The sequence below is a fragment of the Megascapheus bottae genome, chromosome 15 (genome assembly GCF_031878675.1).
Source record: "Megascapheus bottae isolate mThoBot1 chromosome 15, mThoBot2.hap1, whole genome shotgun sequence".
NCBI classification, from domain to species: domain Eukaryota; kingdom Metazoa; phylum Chordata; class Mammalia; order Rodentia; family Geomyidae; genus Megascapheus; species Megascapheus bottae.
In genome coordinates, this window is record NC_143523.1 from 11,180,040 (window position 1) to 11,196,855 (window position 16,816).

General features: G+C 44.2%; 1 protein-coding gene across 1 annotated transcript; it reads right to left on the minus strand.

Annotated features, from left to right (window-relative positions):
- Positions 1–4,499: 4,499 nt before the first annotated feature.
- Pnliprp1 (pancreatic lipase related protein 1) lies at positions 4,500–16,101 on the minus strand. Its single transcript, XM_090346883.1, has 12 exons — positions 16,053–16,101; positions 15,361–15,515; positions 14,884–15,009; positions 14,045–14,179; positions 12,138–12,246; positions 10,783–10,902; positions 10,584–10,703; positions 9,235–9,353; positions 8,291–8,420; positions 6,083–6,191; positions 5,309–5,476; positions 4,500–4,581 (listed from the first exon to the last, which is right to left on the minus strand). Exons 1-12 carry the CDS (start codon positions 16,099–16,101, stop codon positions 4,500–4,502), a joined length of 1,422 nt encoding a protein of 473 aa, XP_090203009.1.
- Between the last annotated feature and the right edge of the window lie 715 nt (positions 16,102–16,816).

Below are 16,816 nucleotides of genomic sequence, written 5' to 3' on the forward strand. Positions count from 1 at the left end.
GTGTGCAGGTTTGCCTTTGATCAAACCTAGGTTTCCATTCAGCCTTATTCCATTCTCTTCCATAGGGTATTCTCCTGAGCGAGGTCAGGTCAAGCCTTAGACCTGATCTTTGTTATTGCTGCTGAATCTTCCAGCAGGGGCAACAGGTAGCAGTATCAGACTTGGCTTTATTGGGTCATACATGGGCCCATTCCAGCTTTAACCCTGCTTGGAAATTGGCAAGTTGATAGAGAGTGAACTTCTGTCAGTTGACCAAGCATGCAGGTACAAGCCAACAGGCAGTAGTTGGATGGCGTTTTAGTGCTCCACATTCTCCTGTTGCCCCTTGACCAACAAATCTCAGAACTGTTGACATTGCCAGTGATTTCCTCTGTGTGTGTGTGTCCTTTCTAAGGATACTACTGATGCTTAAGCACACAATACGCAGCTGATAGAAGTTCACTCTCTATGAACTTGCCCATTTCCAACAGGCTTAAGAAGAGTGAGAATTATGGAATGGGGAAAGCAGGGTTAAAGCTGGAATGGGCCCATGTATGACCCAATAAAGCCAAGTCTGATATTGCCATCCGTTGCCCCTGCTGGAGGATTCAGCAGCAAGAACAAAGATCAGGTCTAAGGCTTGACCTGACGTTGCTCAGTAGAAGACCCCATGGAAAAAAATGGAATAAGGCTGAATGAAAGCCTAGGTCCACAGAATGGAATCAGTGACTATTCATGACTCTTGGGGGGTATGTTTTGTGTTAACTTTGCAGGGAGTGGTGTAGATTCACCTCTTTCCTACCTCAACCAGGTACCTTCTTCTTGCTCACAAAACTCTAGGTAATCTCTTAAGAATACACCTCTTAGATCCTGGCATATTTTGTTTCCTCTTCCTAAAACACTCTTCCCTGCTTAGGATAGTCATCCTTTGGGGCTCAGCTAATGAGGTACAACCTCAGAAAGAACTTGTAAGCTTTTTCAGTGTATGTGGTACCAAGGAACTGAACCCGGGTCTTTGTGTATGCTATGTAAGCACTCTACCACTAGGCCAAACTCCCAGCCCCAAACCAGGTTCTCTTTTGTTGCCCAGGTTAGCCTGGATCATGATCCTCCTATTTACAATTTCCATGTAGTTTTCATGCCAGGTGTATGTTATTATGCCCAACTTTATTTTATGGGTTGAGGTGGAGGTCTCATGAATTTTTTTCCAGGGCTCTTTGCCAAGGCTTGACTCTCCTTATTTCAGACTCCCAAGTAAATACAATTACAGGCCTGAGCCACAACATCCAGCTTCAATTTTAATCTTGTTTTAAAAATTAAAGAAGAGCAAATAAGCCAATTAATGAATGGGGAAAGAAACTGGAAAGACAATTCTTAGAGGAAATACAAATAACATGTACATGCATAAAGAATTGTTCCACATCCTTAGTCAGGAAGGAGAGGCAGTTGTAACACTGAGAGTCTATCTCACCTAGGTCAGAATGGCAAACATCAAGAAAACAAACAATAGCAAATGTTGGCGAGAATGTACGTGAATGGAAGCAGGGATGGAATCCTCATACTTAGTAGTCATACACTGAGAGTAGATTCAAAGAATTCCACCCTTCCTATCTCTCCAGAGCAGCAGGTAGGGGCCAGGATAAATGTACAAGACTGAGTATGGACTTAACAGGGATGAGAGGAAGTAGATAGTTGGCCTTACATTGTCAGTGGTTAAGGCCTTCCTGAGAGTTTTCTTAGTATTTGATAAAGGATACTTGTTCCAGGAAAGGAAGTGGGAAGACAGAGCAGGGTCCCACCCTTGCTATTGCTCTGGGGCCCACTGTCTGTTTCCCTGGCCTTTGGAACATATAGCCTCTTCTGCACCTGACTGCAGGAGCTAGGTCGTCCCAGGTTACCCCAGGGCCTTGACTGCATGTAAATGTTTTGGCTGACATTCTTGGGGAGCTCTTCTCCCTCCATGGTTGACACTCTTTTTATTTTCTGTATTTTCAAATCATTTCTCTTAAGTCATCATTCATTTCTGTTAGACAGGAGAGCAGAGAAAATGAGTTATTCCTGATCAGGAGTGTCCACTTCTATTACACTATATTCCATTCACCCACACCAGATGCCTTCAGCTTCTTTTACCTCAAGACCCATAGAGGTGCTTCTTCTTGGCTGGCTTGACACCCCGAAGTCTCTGGAGGATGTCTTCCTTCAATAATTAAGCCAGGGTCAGAAGTCCACCTTTGTGGGCTTTTGGCAGATTGCTCATTTCTTCTCTCTGTCCTGGGATATGCTCCAAATGAACCATGGGAAAGTTTCTTTGGGTGTACTCTCTTGTTACTCTCAAGTGCAGGGTTGATGTCTTCTGCTTTTTTCCATCCCCAGTGTGGGGTGCAGTGACAGATGCAGAACTAGTGTGTGAAGCGTCTGCATTGCATTGGTGGTGCTCTCGCCAGCACAGTCCTGCCTTGTCCAGGGCATGCAATCAGCCCCAGTGCTGGATCAAGCTGTGACAAAGGGCCTCGCACCATTAGGCTCTGGTGACTGAGAGTCCTCAGTTCTAAGGTGATGAGTGCCCTCTGCTACATTGTCACTTTTGAGACTTTGCTAGTATCCTGTGCATTTGCTACCAAACTCAGATCTGTATACTTCCATTTGGAAAGGAGTCCAGTGAGTGGATGACAAATTTTTTTTTTGGGGGGGGGCAAAGAAAGTATTCTATTTGGAATGCCAGGAAAATGAGAAAAGAGTTGACCAGTATCTAGAAATGACTATTTATTCCCCTTCGTAAATGTCAAGCTCCTTTATCTTCAGGCAAAGGGCAAGACAGGGGCTCGGGTTAAGAAGGGAGTGATGACCAGGGACTTAGCCATCATCAGTGGCCTGAAATGGGATGCTGGTGGTTGGTAATATGTTGATCAAGATGTCCCTGTAGGCCGGGAGTTTGGCCTAGTGGTAGAGTGCTTGCCTAGCATGCAGGAAAACTCAGGTTCGATTCCTTGGTACCATATACATAGAAAAAAGCCAGAAGTGGTGCTGTGGCTCGTGTGGTAGAGTTCTAGCCTTGAGAAAGCCCAAGGACAGTGCTCAGGCCCTTAGATGAAGCCCAGGACTGGCAAAAAAAAGATGTCCCTATAAATCTTGACAATACACATCGTAGTTGCTCTTATCTTGGCATCTTTATTTTGAAGAGAAAGGTTAGGGAAGTTTCAGATTAGCATTCCACACACACATTTCTTAAATGACTACCATGTCTATGTGCAGAACTGAGTGAAAACAACATAGCCCAAAGACTAATGTAGCAAAGGAGACAGATGTGATATGAAGGTAGAGGGACCAAGATTGTCCATCCTGTTTTAGTCACTTGTTGAGGATTTGCACAGGTCCAAGGGAAGAATCAGCGCTTTGAACACAGTTGCCTTTTAAAGTCCCTGAACATAACTCACATGTCAGATGTGCCATCTACTATAAAGCTAGTGAAAGACTAATAACTGTCACTTAGCTTCATGGCCTCCAGAATCAATGACTTTTGAAGGCAAGTAACTGGCAGTAGTGAGGCTGGAGGGTTATTTGGGAGGCCTGCCCTCAGCGACACCGAGATGCCCTCTACCACACCCATTCCTTTAGGTTTGTATCCAGAACAATTCACAGCTCATTCACATTCAAGCTGGATGCTTCATTAGAGCATCGTATAGAAACCGAGGTACTGAAGCTGCCATGGGGAGATGTGAAGCCTGCTGGCCAAGAGGGGTCATGCTAGGGAAGTGGTGACCTGCTTAGAGGATTTCTGCTCAGACTGGCTCGTTGAAAGACATCTCTTCCCAGGGTCTGTGTCAGTAGGGCCTCTGAACAATGGTCTGTACTACATACTCCTTGGAATCCATTCCAGGAGCCATTCTCAGAGTACAGGCCCTGTCCAGGGACAACCCATGCCTACTTGACAGAGGTAGGGCCCTGAGGCAGTCAGGCCTGTGGGTGGGGGCTGCCTGTGGGTCCTGCATACTTCTACTCATCACAGTCCCTGAGTTCATCACCAAGAACCAAGGCCATCATGTCACTTCTAAGACATCATGCATTCCAGGGCCTTCCCGTGATCGCTCAAAGTGAGTGCGTGAGTCAGAAAGGAACAATGAAAGCTGAGTCAGGGCCTAGCCCTGAATCTTTACAGGGTCACGATTTCACTCTGTGCTTGCATAGATACTTCCCTACCCTGTGCCTCAGTTTCTCCCGGACCACTCACTATCTGATATCTCTGTTGTTGATCTCCACCCCATTAGTGATGGAGAAGACAGCAAATATGAGGCCTAAGAAAGGTGGGGAGAAGTCAAGTGTGATGGAATGTTAAAGGCAGGAGCCCCAAGGGGACAGAAATGCTTGTAAAATTTTTAAATGCCTCTGTACGTCACCATTATAATAACAATAAAAATTTAAATGTTTGATTTGCAAATGTCCCTATGGGCAGCTATCGGCATCTGAGATAGACACAGTGACTGGATAGATGCAACATGGATTTTATTGATGCTAGCAAGGTGTCATAGGGTTCCTGGTGTCTGACAGGGTGTGAGAGTGAGCAGAATGTCTTCTCTCACGGTGTCTTCACTACAGAAGCTGTACCTGTGGAGAAAACCAGTGCTTGGTATATGTTCGGGCGTTCTGAGGAAAGCCATTGTAACTGCTGCTGTTGAGAAGGGGTTCATGCTGATTTACAACATGAAAGGCACCGAGTGATGGCTAGCGTTGTGGCATCTGGGAACTGGGTTCCTTGAGCTTCCAGTGGGAGGGGTCGTGGTGGTGGGGCAGGACCTGCTGTTGATCTGTGTGTGTTGTTAGGTCTGTGGTCTTCTGAGGCAGCAGCCATCCTTCCCTCCCTCTCACAGGTCTACAGCGGGCAGGACAGACTGAAGATGAGTTTACAGATGGACACTCTTCCTTATTACTCTTGGGACCAGAGAGGATTCCTTAGGAGCTACGGCATACCGAGCTCCCATCCCTCACAAGCAACTACACCAAACAGTTCCCTTGTGTGACCTTCACTCCCACCACACCCATGTAAAGATGTCTTAGCATTAGTCCTACCTTACAAGAAAGGAAAGTGGGGCACAAAGGCTCTCAGCCAAGTGAAGAGCCAAGATGCAACTGCAGGCTTACTTGATGTGGAAGTCCAAATGTGCTATGGTACAGTTGCACATTAAATACCCTTGACCTTGTCTTCCACACTTGGGTTCAGGGGTCCTGTCAGAGCTGGTTTCTATCCTTACTATAACTTTGTGGGAAGAGTTTCCATTACAGACACAAGCTTTTATAAACATCCTGAGATGAGCCAGAAAAGAAAGATACATACACTGTCTGGTCCTCTCCCTTTTGCACGGTGATGTTGGCTGCACCCATTTTGGGGAAAGTTGGGTTTACCACCTGGTTATTCCAATGAAACTTGACTTTCTCAATGGTGCCAACATCTAGCGGTGCATCAAACTCATTGGAGTGGGTAGAGCCAGGCATGAGAAGCCCCCTTGAAACAGAGAAGGAGAGACACTACTGTTCATGGAAGTACATCTTAATAACCACAGGAGGCCTTGATATGCTGATCTTCTACCTTAGATGAATGAGTGTCACCTAACTAATACATGTTGACAACCTCAACTTATTACTTAAGGATTGGGTTTTTTTTTGGGGGGGGGCTTGAATTCTGGCCTGGGCACTGTCCTGGAGCTCTTCAGCTCAAGGCTACCACCCTACCCCTGTGCCTGGGTGCTGTCCCTGCACTCTTCGGCTCAGGGCTACCACCTTACCCTTGAGCCACAGCTCCACTTCCCATTTTCTAGTGGTTAATTGGAGACAAGAGTCTCTCAGCTTCATATTTCCCGGGCAGGCTTTGAGCTGAGATCCTCAGATCTCAGCCTCCTGAGTAGCTAGGATTACAGGTGTGAGCCACTGTGCCCCCTTGGGTTTTGATTAAAGAAAAGGAATGTTATTAGCAAAAGTCTGAAGTTAACTTCAGTTTATAAGTAACTTAATCCCCACTGACACATAGGAGGTGGTAAGCATTTAAGTTAAGTGCATGGTTTGACAGTTATGTAAGTCATAAAATGAGATGCGCCATTGGACTAAGAACTACCTGAAGATGTCATACTGGCGAGTGTTTCCCTTATTTCCATACAGTGCAACTTTGATCTGTCCAGTGACTGCTTTCCCAGACAGTGTTACAGAAACCCCATATCTCCAACCTGTGGAGTGCAGAAGAATTCAGGTTATTCTCACACACAGGTAGCCCAAGCCTGGGTCCTGGCCCTGTCCCTTGTCTTGAGCCATTACAACATAAGGAATTCGACTTTTTAATCCACATCTCATACTAGGTAGGACTTAAAGACAATGATACGCCTAGGAGAGGCCTTCCCTTCACTGGCACTGCCCAGTAAAGGGGCTACTAGCCACAGGTGGCAATTCATGCTTAAATTCAAATTAAATAAAAGTAAAACTTTAACTCTTCAGGTTTACTAGCTGCGTTGGTGAAGATGGCATTGCCACATGGGCAAATGGCTCCTGGATCCCACAGAGAAGAACATGCCCATCCATGCAGAAGACTTTCAGGACAACTGTGCTGGAGGCTGTCAACACTGAATGTTGAGGGAGAAGAGCCAGGGGTCCAGTTAACACAGGCAGAGGTAGCATAGGAGTGCAGCCCACAGAGAACTTTGGGGGCCCCTGTCTGTAGCCTGAGAACTGTAGAAAGGCAACAAGTGCAGAGCAGGTATCTGGACACTGTTCCAGTGCTTGTGTGCATGCACACATATAACACACACACACACACACACACACACACACACCTCAACATACACACACACACACAAATACAGACATGCCAACCACATGCACAAAGATGCATAATACACATCAATATACCCATAAACAAACATGCATACGTATATCCAATACACACATATTTAAAATCGAAATAATGAAGTTGCTTTCACATGTACAGATATATGTACATAAACAAGCATATACCTTTGCCTATCTCCTACTCATCTTTCATATCCTCAGCGACATTTCCCTGCTCCTTGTCCAGTCAGGATCACGTCCTCTATCCTATAATGCCACAGCAGCAAACCATCAAACCCAACCCTCTTGCAGTGGCTCCTCTTCCAACTATAAATTTCCTGAGGAATTTCTTGTTCATCCTGCCATCCTCAGTGTCTAGCAGCCCATATCCAATGGCTAATAAATAAATGTTGGTGGAGGAATAAGTACATTGTTTTTGAATATTTACTTTGTTGTTACTTTGTTTGTTAAAATATTATGAACAAGTACTTCATGCATCACTACATCAGTGCAAGACTGATTAACCAATGTCTCCCTACAAAAAAACTGCACCGACATATATTTACAGTTGCAGAAATGTTCTATGTCTTGATAGTGGAGCTAGTTATACATCCAGTCACTTGTCAGAAATCATAGAACTACGCAGTAGAAAGGATGGATTTTACTATATTATAAATTATATCTCAAACCTGACTTTAGAAACGATATAAGGCATGCATTATTTCTATATACTTCTACAAATACATTCTCTGCTTCTGCTAGGCAATGCCTTCTGGAAACATTCTAGGTCAGGTTGTCACAAAGAGGTTCAAAGATGTCTGACTTGATCCTATGTCCAAATTCATTCAAGGTGTTTTTTAGGAGAAACGATTTCTCCTCTGACTCCCACTCAGAGACAGCACAGATGCTTGACAGAGAAGGTGGTGAGATTGGAGTTGGACCCCTTAAGAGACCCATCCAGGCAAGCAGCAGAACTGAGAGTGCTGAATGAATAAATAGGTGACTAATGAACTGAGATAGAGCTTTGTGTAGCCTACCTAAAGCCATGTAAATCACCCAATCCCTTTAATCTCACTATTTTCTCCTGCCCATTCGTGCCATGAAAATAAAAATGGAAGAGATGCGGAATCTTTTCAAATCTTAGTGGAGTCCTATTTAGGACAGGTTGGACGTGTCCATTTCTTTTTTATTATTAGTTATTTTTTTAAAGACTGTTATTTGAAGGTTATGTACAGAGAGGTAAGTTTTGTAAGTCAGGGCAATATTACCTCTATCTTCATTCTCTCTCAGTTATCCCTTCCCCTCCCCAACCTACAATTTATATCGTTCATTTTCAACATGGTGTCTACTGAGTATCACTGCTGCATTTGTTCTCCTGGACATGTCCTTTTGTAAACTTATTAAAGCGGTCCCCCCACAAATCTTTCAGGATAGAGGCAATGATATACTTATAACAGAAATTATACATTTTTTTCCCTTGGCAAATAGTGAAATTGCAACTTACGTGCAAAATTCCTGGCATCTCCTGTGTTCAAGAAGAATTTCTGTTGCTCTCCGCTTGTCCTGCCAGCAAATTTATCAGCATAGTGACCCATCTGTGGACACCCTTGGTCAGGGCAGGGGAAGCACTTGTTCTAGTAGAGAACAGAGGGTCCTGTAAGGTAAGTTTGTCTTAGAACCAGTGTATCTGAAGGAACTGACATATTTGACTATTGTTGTCTGTTTCTTCATTTGTCACAAGGATTCAGAACCTGTGACCTCTCAGTGACCTTCACCTTCAGCAGGGTTCCAAGCCCTGATGTACAGCACATCAGAATTACCAGGGAGATTTGAAGAGTACCAATGTCTTGAGCCCAAATTCCATCAAAATACACTTCCCACAAGTAGAGTGCCAGTGCGGGACTAGCAGCAAGCTCTGGGACAAAAAGCCCTATGTGCTGAATGTAGCAGTTCCTAAGGGGTGCAAACTCTCTTATTGGGAATCCCAATAAGAGAATCTCAGGATTCCATGAGCCAGAACAGGCTTGTTTCAGTATAGCACTCTTCTGTTTCTTCCCTGTGATCAGACTGGCACACAGAAACCCAGTGTCTGCCTTTCTTTCATTGGGGGAACATGGGGGAGGCTCCCTGTTCTCATACATCCTTCTGTGTTTACTCTGCCTTTGTCCTTCTAATCTTATCTCCATCATGTTGCAAGGAACATTTCAAAATGACCTTCTCTTGGAAGCCATGGGTTTCTTCTCTTTTTTGACTGTGCTCTAGAATTTCTGTCATGTCCTACCTAAAATTACTAGTTCTTCCTTCTTCTTCCTTTGTTGCATGCACAGGGCCTTAAGGGCTGACGGGCAATGCAAAACATGAAGTAAATAGGTGCAGCAAATTCTATCACAGCCAGGCCTCAGTCCCATAGCACATGTGCTTAGCCCTCAGGACAGGGCAGTAGCTTACAGACTCAAAGGCCTTGTAGGAGATGCAGGGGTATGCAGTGAACCCGCTGGGGCTGAGGATGCTCTCTGAGTAATACTTGTAGCTTCGTAGGTGATTGCAGGCCACAAAGTCCCGGGCTCCTGGGGAAACACAGGAAGAGGTGGGCACAGATGATTGGGAGAAGGCTGTGACAGCTTGTGTGCAGCGTTCTCTAAGTGTGATGCTTCCAAATTAGAATCCTATTTCCAAAAATTTAAGGACATTCAACAAAGACAGTCACAACTACAACAATGAACGTGCAGCAAGTCTGGTCCTTCTGGAATGGCAGGGAATGTTCTGGCTGCACTGTGTGCATGGTACATGGATTCTGTATGGAGGACTGTTGTACTATCCTCTTTATAGACCCTGCCACAGATTCTGCCTCTGATGTCCAGATAAGAGTTACTATGAGGTAGAACTTCAGTGCCACCCAAGACCATCTGGTTTTTGAGATCATCCTTTGAACCTCTGCCACTCTGCACCCAGGACTCAGGCTAGGTTATACATGGTATAACCTCCCATTTGTGACACAACCAGCACAAGCACATTGTCACATTGTGCTTGAACAAATCAAAATAAGGGTAGCTCTTGGTAGCTGTGTCTGAGTATCATTCTTACTCTTGTGCTTTCTTCCAACTTTTTCTGCTCCCAGAAACATAGGTCAGGTGACAGATGCCTGAGTGTTCCTTCCAGACCTGGTGTGAACTTGCTTAGTCGTTATCTCTGGAGAGTTTGGGCTACTCTTTTTCACACAAAGCTTTATCAAGCTGTGAAGAGCAAGATGTGTGTCCTCACCCTTAGTGTTTGTTTTAAGAGCATCTAAGCCATTTTGATCAAATTTAGTAAGGATTCCTACTTGTTAGATTCCTGACTATGAAGGGTTGTTGCATGATGTCCTAAGATGAATTTAGATGAAAATTATGTCTTGTAACTGTCCTTTATTTTTCCAGTCTTGGGACTTGAACTCAGGGCCTGAGCACTATCCCTGAACTTCTTTTGTTCATTCGAGTGCTCTACCACTTGCACCACAGCTCCACATCCAGAATGTTTGGCATTTATTTGAGATGAGAGTCTCCCAGCAGGCTGACTTGAACCTGGATCCTGAGTAACTAGGATTCCAAGCACAAGCCATGAGCACTTGGATTGCAGTGTCCTTTTGACCTCATTCGCTACAGGTTCAGAGCTGTATGGAAGGATGCCCTTACTTTGCAGCCATACTTTTATCAGTGGTCAGTGGCCATATCCCGTACCAGTCTTCCTTACTCTGATTGCTCTCCTTCCTATTTGTCATAAGCAAGGGACAATGGTTCTCACTGGGCAAATGTCCTTACCTGACCAGATGCCATCTAGATCCACAATCTGTGACAAGGTATTCTTCTGGCAGCCTGGCATATTCTTGCCTCCATTGGGAAAGAAGTCGAGGTGACCCACCATTTGCTTTGATCCAAAACCTGAAGTATTTAGAATAGTGATGAGCTTGGTGAAACGCAGAGCCCACCTGTGCTCAGAACTGAGCACTTTGGAGCTCACCTAAGAATGGTATCAAGGAGGCTGAATCTGTGTGAATCACATCAACCAAGTCAGCATCAGAGGGATCAAGTCGGACCTCTTCTGGCGTGCCCTCGAAGCTTGCTTCCACAGGATCCAGTCCTAAAAGAGAGGGTTGGCAGGGTAGAAAAACAGAACTGTGAGTGCCCAAAAGACTGGGGTATACAGTTGCCCAGGCTGGGTACTGCCCAGCTCAAAAGGTAAGGTGTCATACCCTAGAGGAGTATAATACCATGATTGTGGGTGTGACATGTGGGGGTAGAGTTTCAATGCTGATTATTTAGAGGACTCTGGTGGTGCAGATAAAGTAGGGCAGAAGAGTAGGGAATTTTGTTTGAGTAAGAATGTCTTTCTGCATCAAATTCTTCCATTTACTTGTACATCTTTCCTCTTTAATGCCCTTATTTGTCTTAGGCTGGGTTTGGGGCTTCCATATCCCTGATTAGCTACTTGGTAGGTAAGCTGCATGACCTAGGACAAATTACTCAGCCTTTTCATGACTGGGTTTTCCCATTTTAGAAAATGTTAGTAAAGTTACCGTCTATTGCAGATGCTTAGTATAAATTAAATAAGTTAACAGGTAGCTATTAGCACAGTGCCTGCCAGATAATCCTGGGTATTTACAGAAAATATTAATTATTACCACTGCTTTGTTGACCAATGTTCCTCCTTGTTGGGGATCCTGGTTATATTAAAATTTGTTAAGAACAGAAATTCAAGGAAGTCATCTACTGGTAATTAAAGGCAGATTTCTTATAAAGGTAGAGAGTGGCAAAGCCAATTCTACTACTGACCACCTGTATGGTTTGGGGCAAATTACTTTTTTCTTGAGCTTGTGTCTTCAATTTCAAGATTTAAATGAGAAGATATAAAGTACTTTCTGAAGCATTTGGGATAATCAGATACTTCTGTTTGTCTTTATAGTAATTATAGTAGCATTAGTGCTACTTCTTTTACTGAGAGAGAAAGTGGAACATAGTTTTCTGCACTGAGCTTGACTTTCATGAGAAGGCCAAAGGAAGAACAGTATAGCCCCTTTGCAGTTGTGTTTCTTTCAGGTCCACAAGAGCCGAGCTTTTCCTGGATTCCCAGTGTTGCTCAGTGGAAACTTGGACCTGGAGAAGAGGAACCAGAATGGAGGCTGAACAGACACAGAGGACTGGATCCACAACCTTTCTTGCCACAGTGAAGTGCTTCTTGGGGCTTTCTAAACTGTTCTGTACAGGTTCCCCCCAGCCAAGGGAGCGGGCCCCGTTCAGGACAGCTCTCTGCCCCAGTGAAAACCTGTGAACCCATCCTGGGATCACTAGAGACAAAAACCTATGAACTTAACCTACCAGTGATCCTGGCCAGGCCTGGAGTCCTGCTTCCTGCTTCTCCAGCTACGTGAGCTCCCAGACTGTGGCCGATCAGGTGGACATTGGAAGGCGAGTAGCTATAGTTTGTCTGGAGGAGAGAAATTGTATTTTTTTGCCAGTCCTGGGGCTTCAACTCAGGACCTGAGCACTGTCTTTGGGCTTCTCAAGGCAGCACTCTACCACTTGAGACACAGCACCACTTCTGGCTTTTTCTACGTATGTGGTACAAAGGAATTGAACCCAGGTCTTCATGCATGCTAGGCAAGCACTCCACCACTAGGCCAAACTCCTGGGTGGAGATTGCATTTTCAGGATGACTTTGTGCTGTGATGGCACAACTCTTCTGGGAAATTCTATGCTTTCCCAGCCCTCAGGAATAAGCCTCAACTCAGTAGGGTAGCCTCAGAGTTTCTCCAAATCATTTTCTTAGACTCTTCCAGAGTCACACCTTTTATGGCACTCAAATACATACTATTTTCTCATCCCTAGGCTAGGTTTGTGCCCTTGTGGCCTATCTTCCCAACTATTTGTTTGGCTCTCATCAAAATAGCCTGCCTCCTGCAATCCACTTAGATCTCTCTGCCTCAGGAGGTTTAATTTTTTTAAGTGCCTCCCATCTCCACACAATCCACCAAACTTCTGTTGTCCCATCTATAACCTGCTAGTCATTGCAAGTCTTCCCTGCATCTCTTTGACAGCCTAGTGATCTCATCTATCATATTTATATACTTCCATGCTCTTGAGACTGTGCTCCCAATATACAGGGTCAAAAAGCAAAACAAATAAGGTTACATGGGGTTTGCTCACCTTGGGCTAAACCGTTCATCAAATGTTTCTCTCTAGTTGGCACCTCTTGTACAATTACATCAGAAGCCCCCAGGTTCACAGGCCAGCAAAGTTGGCACATGCCATTTACACACGCACTGTCTTTTGGCTCCATTTGGCTTTTGTTGGCAATGCCATGTTTTGACCACATGGAGGCCACCTAGCCACTTCTTCAGTGTCAGGTAATAGTTTCCTTACTGAAGGATTTGAAGATCAGACTAAATCACATTTCCTTGTTGTCTGTCTTTCTTGTCTTTCTTTCTTTCTTTCTTTCTTTCTTTCTTTCTTTCTTTCTTTCTTTCTTTCCTTCCTTCCTTCCTTCCTTTCTTTCTTTCTTTCTTTCTTTCTTTCTTTCTTTCTTTCTTTCTTTTCCTTTCCTTCCTTCCTTCCTTCCTTCTTTCTTTCTTTCTTTCTTTCTTTCTTTCTTTCTTTCTTTCTTTCTTTCTTTTTCTTTCTTTCTTTTCCTTTCCTTCCTTCCTTCCTTCTTTCTTTCTTTCTTTCTTTCTTTCTTTTCCTTTCTTTCTTTCTTTCTTTCTTTCTTTTCCCTTCCTTCCTTCCTTCCTTCCTTCCTTCCTTCTTTCTTTCTTTTCCTTCCCTTCCTTCCTTCCTTCCTTCCTTCCTTCCTTCCTTCCTTCCTTCCTTCTTTCTTTCTTTTCCTTCCCTTCCTTCCTTCCTTCTTTCTTTCTTTCTTTTCCTTCCTTTCTTTCTTTCTTTCTTTCTTTCTTTCTTTCTTTCTTTCTTTCTTTCTTTTCCCTTCCTTCCTTCCTTCCTTCCTTCCTTCCTTCTTTCTTTCTTTCTTTCTTTCTTTCTTTTCCCTTCCTTCCTTCCTTCCTTCCTTCCTTCCTTCCTTCCTTCCTTCTTTCTTTCTTTTCCTTCCCTTCCTTCCTTCCTTCCTTCTTTCTTTCTTTCTTTCTTTCTTTCTTTCTTTCTTTCTTTCTTTCTTTCTTTCTTTCTTTCTTTCTTTCTTTCTTTCTTTTCCTTCCCTTCCTTCCTTCTTTCTTTCTTTCATCATTGTGACCATGAGAGATCAGCAGCTCTGCTTCCTGTACAGAAAGACTCACCGACAGGATGTGGAGCATCCGAGCCACCTGGGCACCCACGACTCGCACGTTGTTGGCAGCCTGTGTGTAGGTGGTTTGGCAGCCTTTCTTCCAGTCCACACTGATGCAGTTCACTTCTTCAACCTCAAACATGTTCTGGTTTTGGGGAGACATTGCTTATTATAGATGGAATCAGTGTGTTTACAAGAACAAAAGGAGGGTATAGTGTGTGTACATGTGTGTGCCTGTCTATATGTACATCTGGGTCTGTGTGTGTACATACATACGTGCGTGTGTGTGCATGCAGGAACACATGTGCACATGCCTATGTCATTCTGTATCTGTTCTGTTGAACAGATTCCCTATGCACTCTAATTGTGGTACTTTCTATTCTGTCACTTAGATCATCCTGTCAATCTTCTCTGTGGCTCTGAAAATAAATGGTAATGGCCACATGAATCTGACTTTTGAGGATGAAAAGATGCAAACAATAGAATATAACCCTTTATTTGCAAAAACATGAGGCTCTCTTGCTGAAAATAAGACAAAACACTGAGGCATGATTTAACCAGAAAAGAGACAGCAGGAGCCTGTTGACATAGCAATTGTCCCTGCCTCCAGTGGCAGGTAGAGTCTGGAAGTCCAGAAACAAGGGGAAGAATTATGGTTTTGAGGGAAGGGAGGCATTTTTTGGCTGCAAAAAAGGACCTAATATGAAAGGATTTATGTTCTCCAACTCATTTACCTGAGATTTCATCAAATGAGCAGACGTAGGTGGGAGGTAATAGCCCCAGTGTCACGGTAACTGAGGGTACGTGGTGCCAGTGGCAAGGTGGTCGAGGGGTCAGAGCCACCCTTACCTTGCACATATCTACCACCCAGCTCTCTTCCCTCTTGTCTGTGAAGCCATGGATAATGAAGCGAGTCTTCCTGTCCATGTGGAAATTTGATGCCTCAATTGTTGATGGAACCGAGAGATGAAGAATCTGTGACAGACACAGTGAAGCATGTTTTTGCCACTTCTTTTCACAATCCCATCTCTCCCTTTGGCATCTCTGTCTTAATGTCTTGGCTTTTCAAAGCCTAGCATGAAACCACTTCTTGCATGAAGCTCACCCTGACTTCCTTTTCCTGCTCAATCTTCATGGGCCTTCTCATCCTGCCCCCACTGTCTTACAGCTCATCTTCCGGATGGGTCTAGCTGGATAGTAAACCCTTTGCCCAGATCAGGCTACATAAGCAGCTGGAGGTCTTGGTAACTGAACAATTTGCCCTTGGGTTTCCTCTTGCCCATCTCTTTCCATGTGACAGTAATGGTATTGTGAGAGGGGTCTCACCTGGAAGTTGTTTGGGTTTTCATTGGTGTAGAGTAGAAAGCGGGTGTTGATTCTCTCTGGGCTCCAGGGGAGAAGTTTCAGAGGCCTGATTGTAGTGCCAGCCCAGGGCTCAATGTCAGAAAAGCACCCAAGATCCACATAGCAAATTTCATTTCCTCAGGGGAAAGAGGGTATCTATTTAAGTATCCACTCCTAAGACCAGGCTATGGGATGTCCTCACAGCCCAGAGCCAGTCTTTCTTCCAGCCAGGAACAGGGTGAGGCAGCGCTACCATTCTTGCCTTTAGTGCTTATAGGTTTACCTAGGCTAGCCCTGTTGAATTCCACTAAGATACCCACCATGACTTTAATTCAAACTGCCATTAAAGCTTAAATGTTCAGAGTCCCCTCCTGAGTTCCGATATGTTGTCTGTTTGACTAACCTGATAATTGGCATTGATGAGTCAATATGTGAACCAGGCAAGTACTAATGACACAGCAAATGTCAGTTGCTTCCTGATGTTCTACCAGGTGTAAAATGACTTTATTGGAAAATTAGTGGGGAGATGCTCTGAGCAGGTCCCTCTCCAACTGCCCTGCCCACTTTTCCAGGTAGAATGTGAGCTGCTAGCCCTGCTGGTCTAAAGCTTCACCCAGTCAGTGCTCAGACTTTGGCCTTCTGCCCTTGACTTGGGAAGGTGTGGTGGTTCTTACCTTGGGCTGCTCCCAGAAGGAAAAATGTGATTGTCCAGAAGATCAGCATCTATAATAGAATTAAATATATCCAACCTTACTGAACAATCCCAGAAAACAAGCAAAGACTCTGTTTCTCAGCTGGTGGGAGAGAGAATGCAAAAGTAGCTTACCTTGTCTGGTTTGTTTTGGCTACCTCTCCCCCAGGATTCCTCTAGGATGGTTTTATACTTCAGTCTTATCATTTAGACTCTATTTCAAAAGCATAGTGAGTGATATGCTGTGTGTACTTACTATTTTAATCTATACAAATACACAAGATTAGTTGCCATCATAAGAACATCTGCCACAGTTCCCCCATTTACTACCTATTCCAATTAACTTATGTTGCAATAAAAATGTGAAAAAATAGCAATTATTGTGCTGTGTTACTAGACTGAATGACTGTGTTGAGGAGATTTCAAAAGCTCACATCACCAACTTGCCTCATGTCTGTTGAATTTTCCAAGACCATCTGAGGGTAGACTGCTTCCAGTTTGCTCACAGATCTACACACCTGTGAGCATCCATCAGGTACACACATGGGGCAGATAAAACTACACAGGAAAGCACTTCAACCTTAAATTAAATGTCATCCTTCAGAATAGCCCAAGGTCTGGGGTATGGGATGAAGGAATCTTCCTGCTAAGGAAACATAAGGGAATTTCTTCTAGAGTAATGGATAGCAAGTGCCAGTTTCTGCAACTTTCCAACTATTGAGATTTAAGTATTTTATGTACACTTCC

Coding starts and splice junctions, on each gene's coding strand:
- Pnliprp1 (XM_090346883.1), bottom strand. CDS start 16,101: ATGCTGATCTTCTGGACAATCACATTTTTCCTTCTGGGAGCAGCCCAA. Junction 14,180..14,883: donor GGGTGGTAGATATGTGCAAG/GTAAGGGTGGCT, acceptor CCCCAAAACCAG/AACATGTTTGAGGTTGAAGA. Junction 5,477..6,082: donor CGCCAGTATGACATCTTCAG/GTAGTTCTTAGT, acceptor CTCTGTTTCAAG/GGGGCTTCTCATGCCTGGCT.